General features: G+C 44.1%; 1 protein-coding gene across 1 annotated transcript in view; it reads right to left on the bottom strand.

Moving 5' to 3' along the window:
• Nucleotides 1-5,173: 5,173 nt before the first annotated feature.
• Nucleotides 5,174-13,507, bottom strand: part of Mcu (mitochondrial calcium uniporter) — a 174,978-nt gene continuing 166,644 nt past the window's right edge. Inside the window, exons 7-8 of the mRNA XM_052163464.1 lie at nt 12,779-12,895; nt 5,174-7,022 (exon numbers count right to left, since the gene is read on the bottom strand). Coding sequence (XP_052019424.1) covers nt 6,945-7,022; nt 12,779-12,895 — 195 coding nt within the window. The 3' untranslated portion in view covers nt 5,174-6,944. The remainder of the gene's footprint in view (nt 7,023-12,778; nt 12,896-13,507) is intronic.

Here is a 13,507-nt window from a genome sequence, read left to right as displayed (position 1 = left end):
TAACAAGAGCACACACACATACACACAGACACACATAGACATAGACATGCACGCTCACACACATAGACATACATAGACACAGACACACATACAAAGACACACAGACACACATACACTCACATAGACACACAGAAAAACACACACCCAGACTCATACACATAGAGACACACGCAGACCCAGACACAGAAAGACACACAAACACATAGACACATACACACAGAGAGACACACAGACACACAAAGACACAGACATGCATAGACACACATAGACACACAGACATACATAGACACAGATGCAGAAAGACACACTGACACATATAGACAGAGACACATAGAGAGACACACAGACATACATAGACACAGAAAGACACAGACACACATAGACACACGTAGAGACCCATAGACACAGACACAGAAAGACACACAGACATACATAAATACAGACACACATACAAAGATACACAGATACACACACATGCGCACACACATTCACACACACACACACACACACACACATACACAGGAAGTACTGAGGGGCCTATGAGGGCCTGGTATTCTCTTGAAGAAGTTCGTGGGTTTATTTTGTTCTGGTCTCTAGTCTCAAAGTTTCTGAAGGGACAAACCTTCGCATTACAAAGCCCAGCAGTGATACCTTGGTATTGCCAATCTGGGTTTCTTCTCCATGAAGCAGAGGCGTTAGGGGTTATTTATCTAACCAGTTCTCACACTAAAACAGTGACAGGAACTTCCCAAAATTTAGAACTACCCATTAGTTAACAAAATCCCGGAAAGTTTAAAATTGCCTAGAGTTTTACTTTTGACCAAAGAAGAGAACCCTGGGGACCAGTTTGCTAGACATCACCAGGCCTGGATGTAGTAACGTCACATGTGGGGTCACTGCTATTCTAGGCTGTGGGCACCAGAACCAGAAATTACGGTAAAATGACAATGCGAAGGGGGCGATCAGCGGGGTGGGCTAAACATGTGTCAAGATCTATTTTAAACAGATCTGAGGGAAATACATTCTCTTTCCCAATCTGACTTTTAGAGCCTCAAAGTCAGAGCTTATCCCCATGTCCCCTCTGTACCTGAGTTTGTTTTCTGAGTAACCACGTCTCTAGCAACTGGGACTGTTTAGGGGAAGGCAGCCCTTACATTTTTGTTGTTGTTGTTTTTTAATGGTCTTAAGCACTTTCCCCAATTGATTGTGGCTTCTTTCTTCTAAGGGCTCCATTTCCAGAAACTATTAGTGCTTATTACTAGATCGCTAATTTCTAGATTGTGATGGTAAACGGAAGTGGGATCTGCAGGAGCTACAGGTAAACAAGGGGTCGCATGAATCTAACTTTGCTATTTTCTCCCTGTCCAGACCCAGGCAACTTGACCATTAGCGTCCCCGTGGTTTGCAGGCAGGGACAATGATGACCTTGGGACTCCACAGCAGGGCAATGTTGCTGTTGCCTTCGATAGAAAAAAACCAAAAAACCAAAAAACAACAACAAAAAAACCAAGCCTTGCAATTTCCTGTCCCTGAGAAGACATCCGACTGCTTCATATGTGTTCGAAAGAAACAAAGGACGTGTGACTGAGATAAACCCAGGCTTGTTGCCGAGATTGATTGCCGGAGTCAAGGACTTACACCAGATAGCCCTTTGGTTCTATAAACATATATCCGGGATGCCAGGATACCCCTCCCCTACACTCATCGGTTTTTTTTTTCCCTCCCTTTTAGTTGACCTGCCTTTAAAAGTATGATTTAAAATCCAGGCAGTGGTGGTGCATGCCTGTCATCCCAGCACTCTGGGAGGCAGAGGCAGGCGGATTTCTGAGTTTGAGGCCAGCCTGGTCTACAGAGTGAGTTCTAGGACATCCCTAGAGAAGCCCTGACTTGAAAAAAACAAATCCAAAAAGCTGAAAAAAAATATATGATTTAAAAAAAATTAAATATATTCAAGACAGAAGAACGATGCCAAACATCCAGCTGCAAAGCTCACTGACATCTTATTGATTTTATTTCGTCACATTCCACGGCGCGTCCCTAAGAGGTGGTCTCTCTTATTTATGTCACCACGAGACTGTTATTACAGCCAGGGAAAGCAGGAATAATTCTTCAGTGTCTGATATCCTATCTGTGTTTAGCTTTTCCAATAGTTTCGAACGTTCATTTGTATTGCTAGTTTGAGTCAGGATTGAACAGGGGTTTTTACTGTAGACTGCATTTTGAGGTGTCACTTAAACGTTCTATGTGATCCTTGCTTCCTGTATGCTATTGGCTGAGAATGGCCAGTCATCTAACCATATAGAATTATAGGCCTTATAAAATGTTTCATAGTTCAGATTTGGTTAATTGCATCTTTATTGTATTATTTAGCGCCCCCTTCCCCATTGTCAATGTTAGCGCTTGTTTTGTATTGTCAATTCTCCTAAAGTATGTGTTATTAGGATTTAAGCCCCTAAATACCCTGGTGACAGGGAAGAAACTTACCAGTCAGAGGGCGATGCATCAGGGAGGGAGGGAAACCAGCTTGCTGAGATCTCAGAACCACACTGGGACAGCTTTCAAGAAACAAATGGCACCTGAGACGGGGGAGTGGGCGAGATTGCCCAAGGGGAATGTGCCCCAGGTAGAGCCTTGTGGGAACTTAGCACTTAATATGTGGTCGCTGGCAGGAGATTCTGCAAAGAAGACCAAGAAACTGTTGTCTTGAAGAGGGAACTCACAGGAGCAGAGAGGGTTGAGGGAGATGGCCCTGTTTAGCATGTGCCACACCTTCAAAGCATATGCAAATGACATGCAAATGTGAGCTTAACATTCAGTATGATCCCAAGGAAAAGATTCAAAAGGTGCTTTATGGGAAGACATGGTAGTGACTTATTAGGGAGAAGAAAAGCAAAGCTTGGCGGGACTGAAAAACAAACCAGTGGCATTTATGTCACCCCCCCTGTAAGGGTCGGGGAACGCTGAGGGAGGGGAAGTGTGTAAGAGCCAGAAGACCTGGTGATAGGCCTCAAAATGCCATCTAGACTTAAGACAATTCCACACGTGAGCTAACAACTATGGCTACCTGCACTGACCTGTACCAGGCTGGCCCTGCCAACACTCTGTCATGGGTGGGGGAGGGGCTCGTGAGACCCTATCCCTTGCTGCTGAACTATTGGTTGCCAATAGATTCTGGGAGGGGGGGGGGCGTCGCTGTCATCACCAGGCTTTCAAGGGCAGCTCCATGATCACACAGATGGCCCCTGTTTGAGCTACTCAGTGGGTCATTACATCAAATGCACAGACATGAATTAAGAGACAAACAGCTGTAACAGGGACTCGTCACTGGAGTCAATGACCTACAAGTGATGTAGCCTCCTCTCTTCCTGTTCTTTCTCCAGAGCAATGGTTTACCTGGACCCCCAAATGGGTGCACAGAGGTAGAAGATGGACCCCCAAATGGGTGCACAGAGGTAGAAGACGGCCTCTCCAGCACCTTCTGGGAGGTGCAGACCATCTGGAGATCCTCTGCTAGCCTCAGCTGTAAAAAGCTCAAGTTCCCTCAGCCAAACTATCCTGCCATACCCAGCGGCAGATCGGCGCTGATCAGTCTGCCTTTAGCGGTAATTTGCGGCGTTAAATACAACAAACTAGCTCTAACATAAAGATCTCCCCCCCCCCAAAGGATCATTTCTACCTTTGTGAATCTGATTAGATATTTCACACGAGTGGGATCCTGACGTGTTGTTTTAATGATTGTTTTTCCATTTAGCCTGTGATCGTCACAGTTCACCCATGTTACAGCATGTCAGAACGTGCGTCTTTCACGGCCACATCCAGCCATCTGTTGCTGGAACCTCAGCTGCCACTCTGTGTAGAAGTGTGCTGATGGACACTCGGCATTTCTTCTGCCCTTTGGTTGAGCTGAATAACGCTGTCATTTGAATCCTCAAATTCTTTTCGACACCTACCTAGCAGTGGAATTGCTGAGTCTTGTGGCCGTTCTGTTTAGTTTTGCTTTCAACCAATATCTACTACTTAGTGGATACTTTGCAAAGCACTGTGTAATAGAGCTCACCCATTGTCCCCATTATTTCCCACAAATCTCCACCGAGGCAGATGTTACACCCACACCTTATAGACAACACAGGTGTTTTCAGAAAGAATAACCGCTCGCTCATTTCCCAGGGAGAAGCCCAACCACAATTTGCTTCTCCTCTGCCTCGAATCCCCCAGGCAAAGTTTAGCAGTGCTGGCGAAGATGTCACCTTTCCCTACATTAAGCTCCTCTTACCTCAGGGGTATCCCATGAGGCTCTGTGAGCTGCAGGGGAAGGACCACTGCTCTGCAGGCTCTTGACCAGAGCAGCCGGACACCATGTTGCTGTTGTTGTTTGACATGTCCTTGACAATGGTGGCTCCCCATGATAATTTCCTATTTAGTTAGTGATCATTATAAATTTGATTCAGTTTCTGAAAATAGTGACTATTTACTTTGATTTGTTTTTGAACAGCTTTCTGCAGTACCAGGTAATCCAGGCAGAATGGTATAGCAGTGACTTTTGTTTCTTCCCTGTACATTATAATAAAGGCAAGGACACCAGTTTCAATGCAGTTTTATCCTGAGTACAGAGGCGACTCGACCTCTTGGTGGCTCTGAAAAGTGGGGAATATAATATCCATTTATGTATGGGAAGAATAAGTGACATACAGGTTCTAGCAAGAAAGTTTGCTCTGATATTGCTATCTTTTATAAAATCTACTTTATTTTTTTGTTGTTGTCTGGTTTTTGTTGTTGTTGTTTTTGTTTGTTTGGGGTTATTGTAAGTATGTGTGTACACTATCTGCTTTCAGACACACCAGAAGAGAGCTTCAGATCCCATGTGGTTGCTGGGAATTGGACTCGGGGCCTCTGGAAGAGCAGTCAGTGCTCTGAACTGCGGAGCCATCTCTCCAGCTTTATGTTTTGAGACGGGGTCTAACTGTGGAGCTCTTGCTGGCCTGGAACTGGTTGGTCTGGAACTCACAGAGATCCACCTGCCTCTGCCTCCTGAGTGAATTAAATGGGATTAAATGCGTGTACCACCATGCCTAGCCTATATAAAGTAAAACTTTAGAGAGAAAAATCTTCCCAGCTACCATCACAGGAAAGGCAGTTTCTTCCTGGCTTTGTGGTAAAGAACGAGATGCCTCGATTCAAAAATTGAATAAGTATTTATTGTTCCAGAAGGTACATTGCTTTTTATACATATTTCATAAATGATACAGGATTGTACATGTGTTCAACATCTCGCTTGCCCCCCCCTGCCTCCCACACCACCGGAGGATTTGCTCATCACGTTGTGCCACTCCTTAAGAAGCCTGCACACAAACAGGATAGATGGCTTAAAAATAATCAGCACAAGGAAAAGAAACAAGGGAGAGGTTGAAGGACAGGAAGGAAGGAGGAGGCGGGCTGGGGACCGAGACATGCGGCCTCTCACTCTGGCAGGCCAGCGGCCGCTGGTGGCGGAAGCGGCGGCCGGTCAGCTGGCCTTCGACCTCTGCAAGGCACCTGGAGTCTGGGTTTGTCACTTAAAGGTTTTCTTTCATACGCAATGATCCCAAAAGGAGGAGGGGAAAGGGAACCCCTTGTCCCAGGAGGAGGGGTGAATCACGAGAAGGAAACAAACCAAAAGTAAACACCCAATCGGCTGTGTGGCAAGGCCCCGCCAGCCTTGCCATCCTGTCCCCAGAACAGTTAAAAACAGGACCCTAGGCAGAGTGCTTCGAGTGCAGGTACCTTGGGGGAAGATGGTAGAAAACACTCTGAGTGTAAGAGTAATTCTCCTGTCTCTTGGTTTAAGATCAAAAGAAACAGGGTGGAGAAGACAGGGTAAAGGAAGCTGTAGGAAGGTATTCCTGGTAAAAAGATAGCTGCTCCCTTTGAGATCCGCCCTTGCTTTCCAGCAGCGGGGGTGGTGGAGTTTCCAGGGCACGTGATGGTGAGGACGTGTGTGTCTTAGGTTAACCGAGGCTATCCTGGTCTGAAACAGCCGCATCGCCTGATTTTTATCCGATTTGTAAACCTTACATCCTCCTCGTTTGGAAGCACGGATGAGCACTGGCCTTCTGATCCGTGGTGTGCAGGAAGTGGGGATTATCAATGGGATCGGTACTTAAAGGAAGCAATTTTCCTCCTCTCAAGACTAATTAGTAAAAAAACAAACCAAAAAACAAAACCGAAATACAACAAAACCCTCATGCAGTATTGCCAGTGATTTCTAGACACTGATTCAGAGCCCAGGGAGATAGACATGAGATCTCATTAAGAGATAACCCAAGTGTCAATCATCAAACAATCATAAATTAATTCCAATGATTATGTGGGTAAAAGCGGTGTGACCAACCAGTATCTGTAAATAGGTAGGGGGTCAAAAAAGGGGTGCGGGGTGGAGAGGAGTCCGGTAACTCTACAGAGACCAGATCCAGCTCAAAATGAAGGGAACTGCCCCGGCCCAGACTCTGCCAGTCACAAATCAGAAGATTTGATTTTCTTATACACTTATTTAGTCCTATGTCAAAAATAAGAAACTTTAAATTAAAAACAAAAACAACAACAACAAAAAAAATCTAGAGCCGAGTGGGGTGCTGGTGCGTTAGTGTTCTGCAGACCCTGCAAAGATGCAAGAAGCGGACACCCCAGCATGGTCCTCCCAGCTGCGGCTGACTCTTCATTCTCCTCCGGAAACGGAGATGCCTAAGACAAGATGCCGAAGCCCTTTGCCCTTGGATTCCACAAGGCCTGATCCTCAGCACTCCAGATCCCTTTTTCCCCTAAGATCCTTTTTGTGTTTTGATTTTAGAATTAAAGGTAAAAACCCTCTGCCCCACACACCCCAGCTTCCACCGGCCATGCTTTAATTAAAAAGGCGTGAGTTACAAACAGGCGCGCTCTCTGCTGCCGGGATCCACGCTCATCTCGGGTCAGTCCTTTTCTCCGATCTGTCGGAGGGGCAGGTGCACTTGTAAAGGATCTCTCAGTCTCTTCAGATCCATTTCTGCCTAAAATAGAAACAACAGGTGAGGAGGGGCAGCTAGGGAAGCCAGCAGCAACATCAGTGCCTACCAAGACAGGGAGCCGCTCTCCTTCCTAACCATCCGCCCAGGGACTCTGAAAATCCGAAGACTTTAGCCCAAGGCCGAGCTGCCCACCCAGCCTCAGCAAAGCAGACCTGCCCGGGGGATAAGGAGCCCAGGCTAAGGATGCAGGGACCATGCCAGACACGTGAGACAGCATTTCTCCATAAACCTGTAGGAGGAGCCAGTCTTAGGCTCTGGCATTTCAGACTTTATTTATTCATTCATCTATTTAAGTATTTTACTCAGTCACTGAATTTTTGTTGATTTTTTTATTTCTTTTCTTTCTTTCTTTTTTTTTTTTTTAAGATAGGGTTTTTCTGTGTAGCCCTGGCTGTCCTGGAACTCACTCTGTAGACCAGGCTGGCCTTGCACTCAAGAGATCTGCCTGCCTCTGCCTCCCAAGTGCTGGGATTACAGGCATGCGCCACGGTGCTTGGCTTTGCTGTTGACTTTTGAGACAGTCTCACTTGGTAGCCTAGGTTAACCACAAACTCATAGAAGCCTTCCTACCTCAGACTTCAGCGCTAGGATTACAGGCCTGGGTCTTAGCATTGCTACGACAGCATTAAAGGGAGATGTGCAGTCAATTGAAGCATCTTTAGAGCCTATCACATGCTTGGGTCTCATCCTTAAGAATTGTATTACAACAGAAAGCCCACATACACGTGGAAACTGAACAATACTCTACTCAATGATACCTTGGTCAAGGAAGAAATAAAGAAAGAAATTAAAGACTTTTTAGAACACAATGAAAATGAAAACACAACATACCCAAATCTATGGGACACAATGAAAGCAGTGCTAAGAGGAAAACTCATAGCCCTGAGTGCCTCCAAAAAGAAAATGGAGAGAGCATACATTACCAGCTTAATGACACACCTGAAAGCCCTGGAACAAAAAGAAGCTATTTCGCCCAGGAGGAGTAGAAGGCAGGAAATCATCAAACTCAGGGCCGAAATCAATCAAGTAGAAACAAAGAGAACCATACAAAAAATCAACAATACCAGGAGCTGGTTCTTTGAGAAAATCAACAAGATAGATAAACCCTTAACCAGAATGACCAAAGGGCACAGAGAAAGTATCCAAATTAACAAACTTAGAAATGAAAAGGGAGATATAACAACGGAAACTGAGGAAATCCAAAAAATCATCAGATCCTACTACAAGAGCCTATACTCAACACAACTGGAGAATCTGGAGGAAATGGACAATTTCCTTGACAGATACCAAATACCAAAATTAAATCAGGACCAACTAGACCATCTAAACAGTCCCATAATGCCTAAAGAAATAGAAGGAGTCATAGAAAGTCTTCCAACCAAAAAAAGCACAGGACCAGATGGCTTCAGTGCAGAATTCTACCAGACCTTCAAAGAAGAGTTAACACCAATACTCTTCAAACTATTCCACAAAATAGAAACAGAAGGAACACTACCCAATTCCTTCTACGAAGCCACAATTACGCTGATACCAAAGCCACACAAAGATCCAACAAAGAAAGAGAACTTCAGACCAATTTCCCTTATGAACATCGATGCAAAAATACTCAATAAAATTCTTGCCAACCGAATCCAAGAACACATCAAAACGATCATCCACCATGATCAAGTAGGCTTTATCCCAGGAATGCAGGGTTGGTTCAATATATGGAAATCCATCAATACAATCCACTACATAAACAAACTCAAAGAACAAAACCACATGGTCATTTCATTGGATGCTGAAAAAGCATTTGACAAAATTCAGCATCCCTTCATGCTTAAAGTCTTGGAGAGAACAGGAATTCAAGGCCCATACCTAAACATAGTAAAAGCAATATACAGCAAACCGGTAGCCAGCATCAAACTAAATGGAGAGAAACTTGAAGCAATCCCACTGAAATCAGGGACCAGACAAGGCTGCCCCCTTTCTCCTTATCTTTTCAATATTGTACTTGAGGTACTAGCTCGGGCAATTCGACAACATAAGGAGGTCAAAGGGATACAAATTGGAAAGGAAGAAGTCAAACTATCATTATTTGCAGACGACATGATCGTCTACCTAAGTGACCCAAAGAACTCCACTAGAGAGCTCCTACAGCTGATAAACAACTTCAGCAAAGTGGCAGGTTATAAAGTCAACTCAAGCAAATCAGTGGCCTTCCTATACTCAAAGGATAAGCAGGCTGAGAAAGAAATTAGGGAAATGACCCCCTTCACAATAGCCACAAACAGTATAAAGTATCTTGGGGTGACTCTTACCAAACATGTGAAAGATCTGTATGACAAGAACTTCAAGACTCTGAAGAAGGAAATGGAAGAAGACCTCAAAAAATGGGAAAACCTCCCATGCTCATGGATCGGCAGAATCAATATAGTTAAAATGGCCATTTTGCCTAAAGCACTATACAGATTCAATGCAATACCCATCAAAATCCCAACTCAATTCTTCACAGAGCTAGAAAGAGCAATTATCAAATTCATCTGGAACAACAAAAAACCCAGGATAGCTAAAACTATTCTCAGCAACAAAAGGAAATCTGGGGGAATCAGTATCCCTGACCTCAAGCAATACTACAGAGCAATAGTGTTAAAAACTGCATGGTATTGGTACAGTGACAGGCAGGAGGATCAATGGAACAGGATTGAAGATCCAGAAATGAACCCACACACCTATGGCCACTTGATCCTCGACAAAGAGGCTGAAAACATCCAATGGAAAAAAGATAGCCTTTTCAACAAATGGTGCTGGTTCAACTGGAGGTCAGCATGCAGAAGAATGCGAATTGATCCATCCTTGTCTCCTTGTACTAAGCTCAAATCCAAATGGATCAAGGACCTCCACATAAAGCCAGACACTCTGAAGCTAATAGAAAAAAAACTGGGGAAGACCCTTGAGGACATCGGTACAGGGAGAAAGTTTCTGAACAGAACACCAATAGCGTATGCTCTAAGAGCAAGAATTGACAAATGGGACCTCATAAAATTACAAAGTTTCTGTAAGGCAAAGGACACCATCAAGAGGACAAATCGGCAACCAACAAATTGGGAAAAGATCTTCACCAATCCTACATCAGATAGAGGGCTAATATCCAATATATATAAAGAACTCAAGAAGTTAGACTCCAGAAAACCAAACAACCCTATTAAAAAATGGGGTACAGAGTTAAACAAAGAATTCTCACCTGAAGAACTTCGGATGGCGGAGAAGCATCTTAAAAAATGCTCAACTTCATTAGTCATTAGGGAAATGCAAATCAAAACAACCCTAAGATTTCATCTTACACCAGTCAGAATGGCTAAGATTAAAAATTCAGGAGACAGCAGGTGTTGGAGAGGGTGTGGAGAAAGAGGAACACTCCTCCACTGCTGGTGGGGTTGCAAATTGGTACAACCACTCTGGAAATCAGTCTGGCGGTTCCTCCGAAAACTGGGCACCTTACTTCCAGAAGATCCTGCTATACCACTCCTGGGCATATACCCAGAAGACTCCCCACCATGTAATAAGGATACATGTTCTACTATGTTCATAGCAGCCCTATTTGTAATTGCCAGATGCTGGAAAGAACCCAGGTATCCCTCAACAGAAGAGTGGATGCAAAAAATGTGGTATATCTACACAACGGAGTACTATTCAGCCATTAGAAACAATGAATTCATGAAATTCTTAGGCAAATGGATGGAGCTAGAGAATATCATACTAAGTGAGGTAACCCAGACTCAAAAGGTGAATCATGGTATGCACTCACTAATAAGTGGATATTAACCTAGAAAACTGAAATACCCAAAACATAATCCACACATCAAATGAGGTACAAGAAGAAAGGAGGAGTGGCCCCTGGTTCTGGAAAGACTCAGTGAAACAGTATTCAGCAAAACCAGAACGGGGAAGTGGGAAGGGGTGGGTGGGAGGACAGGGGAAGAGAAGGGGGCTTGCGGGACTTTCGGGGAGTGGGGGGGCTAGAAAAGGGGAAATCATTTGAAATGTAAATAAATTATATCGAATAATAATAAAAAAAAAAAGAATTGTATTAATTAGCATGGGCGTGGCTAGTGTTCCTCTATTTGTACTGGTTCAGAGATGACTGTGGCTCAGAATGACTTCATGCAGCAACAAAAGGCAATGTGAGTGTGTACTTACACACACACTCTCACACACACATAAACACACAATACACATACTCGCATGTACATGATCATACACACAAACACATATAAGATACACACAGACACACACACTCACTCACACTGTACACAGACACACACAGACACACACACAGTCACACACATATGCACCACACATACATACACAAAGACATACATTCATGCTCACATACACACAGACATACTCACACAGACACATACATATGTATCACACACAGGGACACATACAGAGAGACACAGACACACACAGACACAATCACACACTCAAACATGGACACACACACACTTATACAAACACACAACACACACAGAAATGGATACACACACTCACATACCACAACATCCCTCCCAAAAGAGACACAGACACACAAGATATGGACACACACACTCACATACCATACACATGCACAGACATGGATACACACACTCATACACCACACAGAGACATGGACATACACATATACACACACATACACACACACACACTACAGACACACAAACACACCAGAGAAGGGCAGCCGAGTGCTCTGAGGAAGGAAGGCCTTCTGGGAACTGTTGAAAATCTCTGCAATCACAAGACTATGGGGGACCAAATGAGGATCTAGTCACCAAAATCAAAGTAACTGCAGGAGTTTGAAAGAGGGGCAGCTTCCGTGGAAAAGAAGGGTGCCTTTAAAACACATCCCCTAGAATGACCTCTGGCATGCCCTGCCAAGCCGTCCCAGGCTCTCCGCCTCACAGTTCAGGCGGAGCTTCTGCTTTTGGCTGTAGCTTCTATCCAATTTACTTGGAAAGACTTTGACCCAATCATCATAGAGAGATTAAAGGAAAAGGAAATCAACAAGAAAACAGAAACAAAAAATCTTCAGGTGACTCATAGTTCAGTTCTGAAGAACTGACTATGAAAAAATTAAAAAAAAAAACAGCTCTAAAAATTTCAGTGTGTTTGTGTTGTCAGTACGGTTGGGGCTCACTATTTTCATCATGAACGTTGAGACTCAGTTGGTGTGGTGATGGTATACAGGTGCACGCCCAGCCTGAGAGGCTGAGGCAGGAGAGTTCCCTGGAGTTAGAGGTCAGCCTAAGGCAGGCATCCGGACCTGTCTCTTCAACAAACAGCAAAACCAGCTGGGATCGGGGTGCAGCTCAGCCGGGGCAGGGCGCTTGCCTACCAAGCCTGAGGCCCTCACCTCAACCCTTGGCATCAACTAGTTATCAATCCTAATGGAAGGTGGAGGCAGGAGGACCAGGGGTTTGAATCACCCACAACTGCTTTATAGTGAGTTCAAGGACAGCCTGGGTCACAGATGACACTGCCTTGACACACAGAAACATATCCTTCTAACAGGAAACCAACCCCCTTAAAAAATTTAAAAATGAACCTTCTAGCTAAATAAAGTTTTTCTTATCCACCTTTATACAGAAAACGGTGGCTGGACCCCTCCTCTAGGCTGCCCGACTGAAGGACCATGGTTAGCGATAATAATGAAGCTATTTAAGACGGGGCTGGGGCCATTTAATTCTTACAGAACTTACCTGAGCAATTGCATCCTTGAGCTGATTGTATTTCTCTAGATCGAAACGTGACTTTTTGGCTCCTTTATGGAAAAATAATAAGTATTGTCTGTCTCTGGCTTCTGGATAAACATATTCCTACAACACAAAGGAGAAATTAGCCGTTAGTCCTCAGTAGTAGTAGTCTAAAGATATTTATTAACTGCTGGTTGATAATTCACTGTTGGTTAGGCCCAATACAATAAGAACTCTTAGACAGACCATATTTAGTTATTTCTTAAACACGTTGTTCTCATGTTGCCCAGGCTGGCCCAGATCCTGGGTCAAGCTAGCCTCTTGCCTCATCCCCTCAGGCAGCTGGGACTACAAACACTTGCCCCGTTCCAGGCTTTGGTTCTTTCTCCGCTAGAGTCTATTCATTTCCAGTGCTCCGTGGAATTGTACTGTAGACCAACCAAGTGTTATTGTCTCCTCTGTTGTGGCTAAGCTGGGATGATTACATGCCTGGTTTCACCAGATTTTGTTATTTCAAGAAATTTGCTGTCTTACAAAGATTCTTTGGGCTGAGAACGAACGTAGCGTATCATTGTGATGATTCTGAAGCATTTAGATGTTGTTTAACAGTCATTTAGCTCATGGTGCTAATTAGAGATGCAAGTTAGGAAAGCCAATATTTAGCCTAGGAAATTATGTGCATTTAAATCGATCGGCTAATGTTTCTGGTCAGAGGTGTGACCAAATTGTTTACTA

This window comes from Apodemus sylvaticus, chromosome 19, assembly GCF_947179515.1.
Source record: "Apodemus sylvaticus chromosome 19, mApoSyl1.1, whole genome shotgun sequence".
NCBI classification, from domain to species: domain Eukaryota; kingdom Metazoa; phylum Chordata; class Mammalia; order Rodentia; family Muridae; genus Apodemus; species Apodemus sylvaticus.
The sequence above is the reverse complement of the archived record's forward strand: the minus strand, read 5'-3'. Positions and strand labels throughout refer to the sequence as shown.